At 36.3% G+C, this 14060-nt stretch overlaps 1 protein-coding gene across 2 annotated transcripts in view; it reads left to right on the forward strand.

The window, feature by feature from the left end:
- The window catches only part of LSM12 (LSM12 homolog), a 41064-nt gene that overhangs the window by 16889 nt on the left and 10115 nt on the right, over window positions 1-14060 (forward strand). Inside the window, exons 3-5 of one of the 2 annotated variants that reach the window (XR_012481171.1) lie at window positions 6868-6977; window positions 8107-8233; window positions 11345-11516. Coding sequence is in view for 1 of the 2 variants with exons in the window: in XM_074261159.1 (XP_074117260.1) it covers window positions 6868-6977; window positions 8107-8233; window positions 11345-11437 (330 nt within the window). In the remaining variant the exon portion in view is untranslated. Of the gene's footprint in view, window positions 1-6867; window positions 6978-8106; window positions 8234-11344; window positions 13068-14060 lie in introns of those variants that run through there. The other variant, XM_074261159.1, reaches the window with a different exon arrangement.

Consider the following 14060-nt stretch of genomic DNA (forward strand, 5'->3'; position numbering starts at 1 on the left):
AGTTGTTGATAGATTTTTCAGTGAGAACAAAACAACCTTTCTGATCAAAAAGGTTGCATTATTAAAAACTACAAGGTAAGTGCATTCTTAGATTATAAGGTTGGTAGAAATGCAAAAGAGCATGTAGAAAGAGATGACTGAAAGTGGCTGATCCTTTTGAGACACTTAAAAAAGGAATTTTGCAGGAAAAAAAAATTAGAATAGAGCAGTGGTGAATAACTAAAGCCCCAAACTACAAGAAACCAAGGAGTTTGATGTCTAAAAAGATTGTGAGATTTTTAGATCTATTGAAAAAGTCTCTTGAGATCCTGAATGTTGTAAACTTGGAGCAGGAGACAGTCCTCTTCCCAGAATTGAAACAGATATTGAAATGGACTCCATCTTGCTACTCTCTTTAGTTACCCTAAGGTTTTTTTTTTTTTTTTTTTTTTTGAGTTATAGCAACTCTTAGAGACTTATGGTGCCTTTATTTTAGGACAGCTGGTTGCAAGTCTTAGAACATAGTGAAAAAGAAGGAGCTGAGTTTCTTTTGCGGTTCGGAATTCACGCTCAACATGTTTTCTTTGGGATGGCCCTTCTTCCTTTAAACTGGGAAGTCTCTGGTTTCCTTGACACATAATGAGATTGTATGTCCAGACCTGGTGTGACCTTAGAAACCAACTGCTTCTCAATCCTTTTATTTTAGAATGAACCTAGAAACATTAAGGGACTCGTTCAAGTTGTTACAGGCAATAAGAGTCTAGGAACAGGATTTCCACTATGGTCCTTTGCTTCCAAATCTGGGTACCTTTCCACTTTGCCATTCTGTTTGCTTTCCCATTACATCTGGGATTGTTGAAATCATTTAGTCATCAAATACCAACTTTCAAAACATCTTGCTAGGGGTATATGTTTTGTTGTTTTCTTTTCTCTTAATTACTGAATAGAATAAGAGATTGATTGATCTACTAGTTTTATAGGGATTGTGTGTGACTAAGAATCTTGAATATTAAAATGCCCAGTATCAAGTTCCTACTGTCTCTTTGCTACTAAAAGAAGGGTTGGTTAGCAGAAAAGGAAGAAGGTTCTTAAATGGTTTCTTAGGGACGCCTGCAAAATGAAAGGAAACTTCAGGTTCAAGTGTTTAAGGAGTAATTGCAATTGAGCTGTATTCTGCCAGTAACAAATATTTTATTTTACATTTTCAGGTTATTAGGCCCATGGTGCTCATTTTCTGAAGTTGCCTACACCTTTTATGTGGATACTATTTAGGAAGTGACATAAGCCAGAAGGTTGGCCTTGAAAGACATGCCAAATATTGGTCATAGAATCCTGATCCATGTTGTGTTTTAGAAGGTATAATGGGTTCTGGAGTCAGTGTCCTCAATTATACAGTGAGAACGATGCCCTGGATGACCTTTCTCATCCAATTCTAGTCTATGATCCTCTGATCTGGGTTCAAATGCCAGATCTGACTCTTTGTAATTATTTAACTTCTTTCCTCATCTGTAACATGAAGGTAGTAGACTAGATAATCTTCCAAAGTTCCTTCTAGTTTTATATGTTTGAGGCTTGCCTTACTAAGTTGTAACTAAATCATATAATTTTTCTTCCAAGGACAAGTTTTTTTTCTTTTTCAAGTCAGTTTGGTAATATGTCTTAAAAGTTAAGCTAATAAATGAACTGAGGAAATCATATAGGTATATTTCATAGTAAAATCCTGAATCTATAAACACAAAAATTAGGCGGTGATTATTTGATTTGTATAGAAGTAATTTAGTCACAACTTATTTGACACAATTTATTTTTACTAATTTTTTGTTTTGTGAACTTAACAAATATCAACCCACATATTTACATTTACAAGAAAAACCCAATATAAAAAAGGATTCTATATGACATTATGACTATTGCATACCACTTAGTAAATGTATTTAATAATATTAAATGTAGTGTAATTTTACCAACATTTACTTATCTTTGTTCTTCTGAACTGTCTTTACTTTTCTTTATTTTTAAATTTTTATCTTTTTTTAATCACTCTCATTGCTCTCTCTCAAAAAAGCTTTCCATTGTAACAAACAAGTATAGCCAGACAAAACAGATTAATTGATTGTCTCTCTCTGATAATATATGCTTCATTTAACATTTTCAGTCCATCATCTCTCTGCTAAAAAGTGGAAGTGTATCATTAGTCATTAGTTTTCTGTAGTCCCAATTGGTCATTGCATTGATCAGTAATTACATTTTTCAAAGTTGTTTTTTATGCTACTGTAATCTTTGAATAAATTTTTCTTGTTTATCAGTTCACACAAGTTTTCAAAGGTTTTTTAATCTCTCCTTTTTTTCATTTCTTATGATGCAGTGTTCAGGTACAATTTTTTCAAGAACACATAATTTGAAAGTTCTATGTAATAATGTTTATAACAGTTTCATTCTTGGGAAACAATTTTTTTTTTTTTTCTGCCTAGAGATTTTCTTGTCCCTTGGTCACTGTTGTTGAACTCTAAATAGTAAAAATTCATTCCATCATAGCAGTATTAATAGTAATTCCTTTCAGTTATATTGGAAGAGAAGGAAGTCAATTAAAACAGGTTATAGAACAGACTGCTAGAGGTTTCTGAATTGACATCTGCTCCTCCTGTTGCCCATAGTATTATTTTAGCTGGTGATCAGAAAGAGGACTGATTTGCAGTCATCAAGTGAAAGGAAATCTCTTCCTATTTTAACATTATTTGGGTGGTAAATACTTCAAGAGATTGATATTGAATCATGGTATCTGTTTCCTTTATAAAATGAGGCCAGAGTAGATAATCTGCAAGAATCTCCAAGGTTTCTTCCAGTTCTCAAAATTTGATATCTTTGATACCTTTGGATTATTTGAATTATTAGAAGGAAATCGGTGTTGGAATAAGTCCAGGTATCTTGAAAATCAATAAAGTTTTCTGATGATGAGCATATGGCTCCAGAATAAGCATTTAGTTAATATATGTTATATGCTAGGCATTATGTTGCTATGGAGATATAGAGACAAAAATTAGAGTCTCTGCCATTAAGGAACTTATATTTTATCAGAGAAGAGGGGTGTGTGTGTGTGTGTGTGTGTGTGTGTGTGTGTGTGTGTGTGTGTGTGAGAGAGAGAGAGAGAGAGAGAGAGAGAGAGAGAGAGAGAGAGAGAGAGAGAGAGAGAGAGAGAGAGAAAGAGAAAGAAGAGAGAGAGTGAATTTTTTGTTGTTGGAGAGCACTACCAACTGGGACAATAAAAGCCTTCTTGGGAATAGTGGCCACTGAGTACAGTTTTGGAGGAAATTGGGGATTCTAAGAGATAAAGGTAAAGGTAAGGAAGAAGTGTATTATAGGCATAGAGATGGGAGATGCATTGTTTTATTGTAGAGGAATACTCCAGTTTTGCTGAAGTGTAGCTTGCCAGTAGAAAAATAAAGTCAAATAAGATTAGAAAGGTAATTTGGGGTCAGATTGTGAAGGATTTAAAGATAAAGTAGAGGAGTTTTCTTTTGATTCTAGAGAGAGTGGGAATCTATTGGAGTTTATTGCATTTATGGTTATGCCTGTGCTTTAGGAAAATCACATTAATAGCTTTTGCGGGGGTGAATTGGAGTGGGGAGAGACTTGTGGCAGAGGGAGACCAATTACGAGCTATTTTATTAGTCAGCAAAAGATGTGACAATGACCTGAATTAGGAAAGTTGCAGTGTGAGAAGAAAGAAAGAAGGGAGTGAGCATAATGTTGTGCAGGTAGAAATGACAAGACAATCAGTAAGACACGTATAGATCAGGTTAGGGTGAGTTAGAAGCTGAAGAAAATACTGAAATGGTGAGTCTGGCTGACTGGAGGATTGGTGTTACTCTCAATAGAAATAGGAAATTTAGGATGAGTGAATTTAGCAGAGAAGATAATGACACCCATGGGATATCCATTTGAAGATAGGAGATTTAAAGCTCAGGGGAGAGACTAGAGCTGGATATATAGATCTGGGAGTCTTCTGTATAGAGATGATAATTAAACACAAGGGAGCCTCTGATGTCAGAGAGAGATGGAGCAGTCAGACAGGTAGGAGAGAACCAAGAAAGAGTATTCCAGGAGGAGAATGTGTTCAATAATGTCAAATGCTGCAGAAAAGTTAAGAAAAAGGACTAAGAAGAGGCCATCTGATCGGGCAAAAAGATCATTAATGATTTTGGAGACAGCACATCTGTCTTCTGCCTGCTAATGTGGTGGACATTTGCTCACGGTTTCAGTTGATTGTCAGAAAAAGGAAAGGGGTGAGAACTGAGTCATAGACAAAGTGATGCCAATCAATATAGACAAGTTTAGGCCTTTGGATTTGAAAGGAAGTAGAGGTTACAGGTCAGTAGAATGAGAGGATCATAGTCTAGTTAATTTTTTTTTTTCCTAATTGTAGGCAGCAGTAGATCTGGAGAGACTGAAGATGGGGGTGGTGGGATCAATCTGCCTGATAATTGAGATTGGGAAAACAAAAATAAGCCCAAATACTTAGCCCATAATGAATTGGTTTCTAATGGTTCTTCTATAGACCCCATTATCTATAAGTATTTAGGATCAAATTTGAGGGCTAGAAAAGAATAGAGATTATTTAGTTACAGCTTTGCTTAAACTTTCACAGATATTTCCTTTTTTCTTTAAACGTCTACTTTGTACCTAGCTTGTCAGAATACTATTAATGTTTAATCTAAAACACTTTTGAGATTTTAACTCAATTTATCTATTCTCTGATAGATATAAAACAGCTCATTTTGCTACTCCCCTTTACCTCCAAAATATACTTTTTTATATTTTGAAATCCGTCTACTCTTCACTCAGCCTTGCTTCATTCCACTAAATTGACAGAAGTTTATTATTAGAGATTTTTTTTTTTTTTTTTTTTTTTTGGGGGGGGGCTAGCATTCTTAAACTTGTTTGGTGTAGAATCTACATATATACTCAAATTGTATAGTCAGCATAATCTTGTCAGAAACAGCTTTCATCTGGTCCTGTATTGGGTGATTTTGTTTTCTTGCAGTAAACATTTTTGAAGGAAGTTTGGACTATTGAAAATGAGAGACTGGATTCTGCTTGCTAATGTGGTAGACATCTGTACAGTAATTCTTCCCTCCCCTCCCTCCTCTCTTCTAGCTGTTCTGGGATCTCATTAGAGAGCCCCTACTATATTACTTTTGCAGCCCTTATATTCTTTCCATTCATGGTCTTTATTCTTTCTTTTCTTGGAATCTTCTGTTTCTAAGAGGCTGGTTGGAAAGTGCAGTAGAATGGATTCCCCCCTCTATGAAGAGGGTTGTCTTAGTGACTCAAGACTATTTTGTTGTTGCTGAAAATATTCCACCAGAATCTCTTTTATAGAAATTGTTTCAGAAGCCATGAGCCTCTCTTGCTGCTGTTTTTTTGCAAAGGCCTTATGGAATGATGTCTGCCTTATTTGCTTGTTTCTTTAAAGCTACTTTCCATTGGGTCAAAAACAGCATAAAAAGATTTGAAAAGATATGTACAGTATTGCAAGTCTTTGACTACTATAGTATTTATCCTTTTTTTCTTCCCTGTTTCTTTCAACTTGAAATGCTATGCATGTACCCAAATCGACAAGTCAAGGAATAGCAAGTTTTTTGGCAGAAACTTCCCTTACTCTGAATTGTAATAAATTGCCTCTGAAACTCAGATAACAGGTGTTGGGTGGGGGAGACAGGGGACAGGGACAGCAGTTCTTGAAAGGGATTTTCATATCAGCCTTAACTTTTTTGTGTGTGTTTTTGCTATGAAGAATTAGATATTTTAGGTTTTTTTTTTTTTTTTTTTACTCTTCTGTTATTGTGCAAGAGTTGTACTTTTGAAGAAATACTGAGGCTGCAATAATGAAATTGTATTCCCAGGTGTAATTTATGTTATTTGGAGATTCTGATCTCTGAGGCACTGTGTGCACAATGCAGCTATAGCATCCCCCCTGTCTTTTAAGAAGTTGACATTCTGGAGATGAAAAGGACCAATCTTTGTATAAGCCTTATAGGTTTATTATTATCATACAGTTAACTATTGCTTGGCCATGTTAATGGGAAGGAAAAAGCATTTATTAAGTATGTAATAAGTGCCAAGTGCTTAAATCCTTTATAAATATGAAGAGGAATAGTGAAGGGAGTAATGTAGAAATAAACCAAAATTGTTTTTTAAAACATGCTTTTTCTTGGTAGACTTTCCAGATGTATTTTGACTTATTAAAGTGAATTTTTGTACTTTTGGGACTTGGCACTACACTGGCTGATAGTATGAAAGTGGGACCAAAAATATTTTTGGTATTTAGGGAAAGTTATCCTTGGATTGAAAATAGGGAAAATTCACATACAGATAAGAACTGTCCCAAGAGGTCATAATCTGTACTGTGTGTTGTTTCTTTTCTAGTTTCTGTTGCATCAGAAGAAAGGAGACAGGGTATAGAAATAGTGCAGTTCAAGCTATTTTATTGTTGAGGAATTTTTGTTTGTTTTATAGTTTCTAGTGTGAGTGGGGAATAACAATTTCGTGGGCTCCGACTTCTTCATGCAAACACTAAGTTATGGAGTTGGCCAAAAGGGGACTTCATAGGTTCCAGTTTTTACATCTGAAGGTTTTTGTATTATTACACTACAATGTTAAGAATCAAAACTAGAAAAGCAACTAACATTTCTGGCTTAAGCATGAGGATATTTTTGTTTTTCTTCTCTGCAAGGTTGCCTGCTTGGTTTTCTTTGTTGGGAGAAAAAGACCACCTAAGCCAGTCTTTTTTAGCTTTGTTTTAACTTTTTTTCAGCATGTTAATTGCCTTTAGTGGGGAGAACTGAGCCAAATGTCTTCCTAATTTTTTTTCTTCTTTCTGTTTCTCAGCTTGCCAGCAAAGCTCGAACAGAGAAAGAGGAGAAGCTGAGCCAGGCCTATGCAATTAGTGCTGGTGTCTCTCTGGAGGGACAACAGCTTTTCCAGACCATTCATAAGACGTAAGTGATTGCTGGAGGGGAGTGGGTGGAGGCTAGAGTCTTCTCTATTTCTTTGCTATTTCTCAGAAGTGATCTCTGTCAAATGCTTGGCCATGCCAATCTGTTTGCCTTCTTTTAGGTTATCTGAACTTAAAAGACAGGGACTTGTGACCCACAGGTCAGAATCTGGAGATCTGAGTTTTTTCTTATCTATCTCCATGGTGCCTTTCCCTAAAAGGATAAAAGAAGCTGTTGCTTTTTTATTTTTTTCTTAAAGCATAGTAACTCCTCATTACTTTCTCTTTATAAGTAGTGAAGTAGTACAGATTTTGCTGTCATTGTTTCATCGAGGGGAATACCCTTTTTACTGCTTCACAAGACCTTTTGCCACAGCAGAAGTCATTTGACATTCCACTAGGTCCCTGTTTAAAAGATGAAAATACTATACCTTCTCCTTTTATGCTATCTTCACCTGCCCCTTTTAAATGCCAGGGCTTGAACTCACAGATGGCAGCTGGCATCACTGTTGTCATGAGGCCAAGCTTTAAGAATCTGAGCATTTACAGGTATGTGAAGGAGCCTTTGTTAGGATTCTCACGGAACTCTGGTCCATTGTTAAGCCATTTGATACATAAGAAAGGCAAGGTGACAGGTCAGATGACCAAATTAGAGTTTATCAAAATATGAGGTGTAGCTCTTTTGCTATGAGAGGAATTGTCTCCCTCCAGGACTCCCTGGACTGCTAAATTGGATCCAGCAGCTCAAGTCTAGCTTTTGTTTGAATCTGAGCTTGGTTTGGAGTTCTGAGTCTATAACCATCAGGCAAGTGAGTCTCTCTGGGGAATACAATTTTCTAACACTCTTCATGTCCCTCAGACTGTAGAGTGGCTTCCCTGAGCCTCGCTTTTATTTGTTTGGTGTTACCTTCCTTCATTTTAAGTGCATATTCCCTTTAAAAAAACCAAACAAACAAACAAAAAAAACTTAATGTATAGTGATGAGCAAGTGTTCAATAGCCATCCTTTTCTTTATGTTTTTGTAGCTGGTACTCTGGTATCTCTTGGGCCCATTCCTTTAGGGTGTTGTTCTTGGAAGTAGAGAATGGTATACTTGACAATGAAATGGGATTTCACCTTTTCTCTTCTTCCAGCATTAAGGACTGTAAATGGCAAGAAAAAAACATTGTAGTAATGGAAGAAGTTGTTATTGCACCTCCCTATCAAGTGGAAAACTGTAAAGGCAAAGAAGGGAGTGCACTGAGCCACGTACGAAAAATAGTAAGTACAAAGAATGTGACCCCGGGTGGAGGAGGATTCCTCAGCATTCATTTTCTTATTTCATGACAGAATCATGTAGTAAAATAGCAATTGCTGCTTTTGCATGTTTCTTTGCACGTCTTGCTACTTAAGATCAACTTTTTGTTATGCCTTTTACTTTCATGTCACAGATTCTTTATAAATATCCACTGTAACAGCTCATAAAGGAGTTCAGTAAGAACCTTTGTGTCAAAGAGGATTCTTTGTCTCCTCAACTAGCTCTACAGTAATCCATTGTTGTAGAACTGGAATCAAACCATTTGCCATTAAACCTATATTCATCCATTCATTTATTTATTCAGTCAGTGTTTGTGGCTGCTGTGTGCAATGCTCTGTGCTAGCTGTTTGTGGAGATGCAGAAGGAATATCCCTATCTTACTGTCCTTAAAAATTTAAGCTTATTGTTTAATAAAGGAGATCAGATATGTACATAAATAATTATAATATAGGACATGATAGAATAACTAGAAATGTGAATGAAATGCTGTAGGAACTCACAATTCCGAGATAGGAGATTATGGCCAGCTGGGGAAGTCGGGGAAGAAGAGTGAGGAACTAAACAGTCAAAGTCACCCCGGCTTACAATTTCAGTGTCCCCTTGAATGTTTTTTGTACACTCAATCCACACACATGTAATCTGTTGCCAAGTGTTGTTTCTACCTATACAACATCTCTTGTATATTATTCTTTCTTTCCACTCATGCAATTACCACTCTTGTCTGGTTCTCTATTAGCTCGTGTCTGGTCTAGTACAAAAGTGCCTTTTGTTTGATCTTCCTGCTTCACATCTCTTGACTCTAGTCCATACTTCATTTGGCTTTCAAAATAATTTTCCTAAAAAGCAAGTGTAACCATACCAGTACTTTGTGTAATAAGCCCCAGTGTCTTCCTATTATTTCCAGGATCAAATATAAAATCCATTATTTTGACTTTTAAAACCCTTTATAACCTGACCACTTCCTATCTTTCCAGCCTTTTTTTATACTTTACTCCTCTCTACTGATTCTATGATTCAGTTATAGTTACTTCTGCTATAACACTTATTTTAAAAACGTAAATTTGTTCCAATGGGACTGATGTATTAGGGAGCATTTTGAGTATAACTCAAAATTTGAATTTGTATATGAGAAAGAGCAAGAATGAAGAAAACTGCACTTCATAATTACTCACAGGCTGCAACCCTTCCTCCCCACTTCCTCCGACAAGCATCAAGTGTTTCAAGATATAGCATTATATTTATTGTATATCTTTTGGTGCACTAGGAACTGTGGGTAGAGAAGGACTGGTCCCTAATCTTCTCATGCTCCAATCATTTTCCATGGCCTTGGGTCATTCCCCACCCCCAATTTGATTTTTGTCTTGCTAATCTTGTAGGAATGCAGCAGCTGGAGACTAAGAACAACTGGAGACCATTAGTGCTGTCACTGTTATAGTATTCTTATGTTTCTGCCATTTTTATTAGGTTTCTATCATTTTACTATGGATCACTGACAAAGTTTTTTGAGTTTTATCCCATTTTGCCCTAAAACCATTTTCCCTGTAAGCCCTGTAGTTTTTTTATTGTCTCAAGTTTTCATAATACAATGCTTTTTGGGACCATGTGTTGAGTTATAGCAGAATTGATTGTACAGTAGACTATTTTTGCTCATACTCAACACTCCATTTCTTGACTTTTGCTTTTTAACTAGAACTATCATCTCTTCCTCCTAGTTTCCTTGGCTGAAATCCTGTCCTCTGCAAGAGACCTTTCCTGGACCATTCTATTTATGCTGTACATATGTTATATGAATGTAATTATCTTCATATTCTCTCCTTTATTGGGAATATAAGTTTCTTGGGATTAGGAACCCTCTTTTATCTTTCTTTGGATCCCAGTGCCTAGTATAATGCCTGACAGATAATAAATGCTTAATAAATCCTTGTTGACTAAGTAAGGCTATTAGCCTTTTTGGACTAAGGCAAGTAAGCTGGCTGTGTCCTCTTTATTTGGAATGGTCAGTATTAATTGCTAGCTCATAGACATTAGAGTAATATATTAGTTTTCTTACTGGTCTTCCCTTTCCCCTACTTTCCAATCCAAACTGAATTATATTTTGAGTAATTTTCCTATTATAGTTGATCACTTTCTTAAAAATTTCAGTGGCTTTCTATTGCCAGTTGAATGAAATCTAAACTTTATCTTGCTATTCAAAACTTTCTAGCCTTTTACCTCTTATGAGTATTTTTAAGAATATACTTTGCTTGATTCCAACTGTGCTACTGTTCTCCTGAATATGTCCTCTCTACCTCCTTCCAAATACTACTCCTCGCCCGTGTTCCAGGGGAAATGATAGTTTCCTCCTTAGTTATCTCATAGCACTTTGTACTTCTCCTCTATACTTATACATTACCTCATTTAGTCTATATTTTAGTTTGTCTGTCATCATCTGTGCTATTTAGAATCCACAGGAAAGCTTGTATCTGTCAGTGCCTAACACAGAGCCTTGCACAGAGTTACCTGCATAATAAATGTCTGTTAAATTGAAATGAAGTCAGCATTGTTCTAAGTAATATTCTTTGCTTCCTGAATTGATACTGTTACTTTGGTGTGGGGGTGAGTACAGAATATTGAGGAAGACCTGGATTGGTGGTATGATGTTTATGTTGATGTCTTGATCTAAGATAAGTACCCAACTTTTCTTATTGAGGCCATGCTATTTGTAAGTCCCTCCTTAGAAGGAGGTCAAATAAAATACTAGATATAAAAAATCGTAATAGTACAAGATACTGCTCACTCTTGAGTATCTATAGTAGTAATAGTGGCAATGAGAGCATGCTGTTTCCCCTTTGGGGGATGACCTCCCCAAATTTCAAAAGCTTATAGAAGTTCTTTTCCCTGAAATTACATATTGAAATTGCACTGAATGTTTTCCCTCTTTCCAGCTCATCTTTGGGTTAAAGGGAGGCAAGAATGAATACATCTGATTAAAGCAGTAGCTGACAAGTCCAATATGGGCAGCAATAGTATTTAAGCTGAATCTGTGAGAGGTATTTCCTCTTTCCATCCTCTTCCTTATTGCTGGTTTCTTGCAGGTTGAGAAACATTTTAGAGATGTGGAAAGCCAAAAGGTAATGCAGCGTTCACAAGCACAGCAGACACAGAAGGAGGCCGCTCTGTCATCCTGAGTCCCCACACCCCGCACACTTGGGGGACTCTTTCAACATCCAGCAGAGGAGGGAGGCGACATTGGCGTCTTCATCGGAGGCAGGCCGGGGGAGGGGAGGGAATTCCTTTATTTCCCGTTAGCTCTTTTTAATGAAGGGCTAACAATTCCAAACCTTAGACTTGAACAAAAAACAACAAAAGAACGAGAGAATAATTTAAAAGTTGAATCATTACTTGACTAACAGACTTGTTTTGTCTACCATGTTTTTTTTTTTTTTTTTTCTTTTTTCTTTTTCTTTTTTTTTTTTTTTTCCCTTTTTTCTCTCCTGGAGCAGTCATCTTGTTAATTTTATTTTTGAAAATACTTTGTACCCTTCCCTCTTTGTCCTTTCACCCTTGACTTTTTTCTCCTACTCTGTTCCCTGCCATTCTGTTTTTATAAGTGGTTATACTTGCCTTCTGAGCAAATGGGAGAAACTTTGACATCTTCCGTTCTGAAATAAAAATAACAAGCTGACTGTGATATTTGTGTTGAGGCCAGAACAGCAAATAGGTGCCTCACTTTAATTTTTTTTTTTTGCACAGGGCATGGCTTGAATTAGTTTTATTTTTCTTATCTTTAAATATATATATGAAAATATATATTAAAATGTTCTCTAAATATTTTCTGCTTCTTGCAGGTCTCTATATTAGATCATGGCCCAATCCACTTCTACTCCCCACCCCTCTCCAAAACCCCCTCTCCCCCCCAAAAAAAAAGCCCCTTAGCAAAGTAACCAACTTGGCCTAGTCCCAGAATCTCTTGCCAGCTTTTGAAGTGTTGGGTATTTGTGGATGAATGCAGGGTTTGAGGGGAGGAAGATTCATGGTATCTTACCTTTTTTAAGTGTGTGTATTCTAGCTGTTTACTTGGGCTGGAATTTCTCATGTGTCCTGAAACTCTAGATTTCTCTCCCGTTATCCTACTTCATGGTACTAGAAATAAATCTCAACATTCCCTGGTAGACTGGAGATACAACTGTTGATTTCTCTTGTCCTCTGCAAGGATCATCTTGCATGGCATATTTCATCTCCTGCTTGAATGGCAAACTCTTCCAAGTGACCTGGGATAATAGCCTCTTGTCCCTATCTCATTCCACCTTAAATTATCCCTACCCTTCTGGTTTCTCTCTTACTGACTTGGCAAATTTTTTAGTCCAGGAATCTTGAGTAATTTCCAGACTCCCTTTTTCTCTCTCTTTACTATCTGATGATAGTTTGGGCTCAGCAAATAGTCTAAAAACCTAGGTGTTTCTGGAATTTAGCCCATCACTTTGGCTGGCTATGGTTAATCTGCTGAGAATTAACTATCACTCCCTTTCTCATGTGCCTCAGGGCAATGATATTGGGATGTGTGCTGTCATTTTTCCATTAGGCACAGAGTAGGTTGTGCATAGCCTTCATGAAACTGGCTAGAGTCTGGGAGTAAAACTAGTTTGTTTAAAAAAAAAAAAAATTGGCCATGATCTCTTTCCCTCTTCCCCCCCCCTTTTTTTTTTTTTTTTTTAATAAATGGATCAAAACTAAATAATTCAAGCCCTGCCTTCAAAAAATAATTTTTTTTTAGTATTGTTTAGCAAAAACAATAAAACCCAAATTTTTTAACCATCAGCTATGTCTCAGTGGGTTTGCGTGTGCCATGGGGTTAGGGAGGGGATTGGAGTGAAGGGGATTTAACAAGGTAGAGAGGCCCCCTTCCTTTCTTTCCCTAGAATTCCCAAGAATTTCCCTAGAATCTTTCTGGATATTTTCATGCATAATGTCTGGTTATAAGGAGAAAGTGATTTGAGAACAAGTTTATTGTGTATATACACACAAGTATAGCTTGTTAAGTTGTTTAACAAAGGCTTGAATTTCTTTGTCTCATAAGAATCAAGAAATAGTCTTCCAAGGGTAATTGGTGTTAGGTATTTAAGAGTTTGGAGCCTCCATTTTGAATTCCAATAGAAATATGAAAAGGTTGATGTGAAGGCCAGAAAATTCAGTAAAAGAGAATCAATGAGAAAAGAGGAAAATTTAGTTCAGAGAAGTAAAATTAGAGATATTGTAGGAAGCTTTTTTCCTAAACCTTTTAGAAGATTAAGGACCAATTCATTTTTCTTCATTTTCATTGAGAATGTGTAAAGAATTGTTCAACAAGAAAGATTTAAGGTTGAACTCAGGAAATAACTCTGTTAGGTATTTCTTAATATTTGATATTAGAGTGGGTGACTAAGGTAAACTGTTAAATTTTCCTAAGAAATATAGATCCTCAGTGCTTATTTTTTTGAAAGACAAGGATTAGGCTTCCTGAAAGCTCTAGGCTGAGGTAAGTAATAATTTACAACTTTTCTGTTTGGAATAGTAGAGTTGTAGCCAGAAAGGGTGAAACAGATCTGGAAAATAGGGCCAGATTCCCTCAGGCAAATAATTTGAGACTGATACCATTCTTCAACTCTGATGCATCCTTTAAAAAGTAAGAAAGGAAGGAATTTGATACTTTTTCCGAATGTTTCTTAGTCTTTTCTCACCAAGAACATTTTTTCACTCAGGAAGTATTATGGAGTATTATGTGTTCTTTCATTGTAGTACTTTTTGGAAGAAACCAGGGAAGTGGATTTTTTT

This window comes from Sminthopsis crassicaudata, chromosome 4 (assembly GCF_048593235.1).
Source record: "Sminthopsis crassicaudata isolate SCR6 chromosome 4, ASM4859323v1, whole genome shotgun sequence".
NCBI classification, from domain to species: Eukaryota; Metazoa; Chordata; class Mammalia; order Dasyuromorphia; family Dasyuridae; genus Sminthopsis; species Sminthopsis crassicaudata.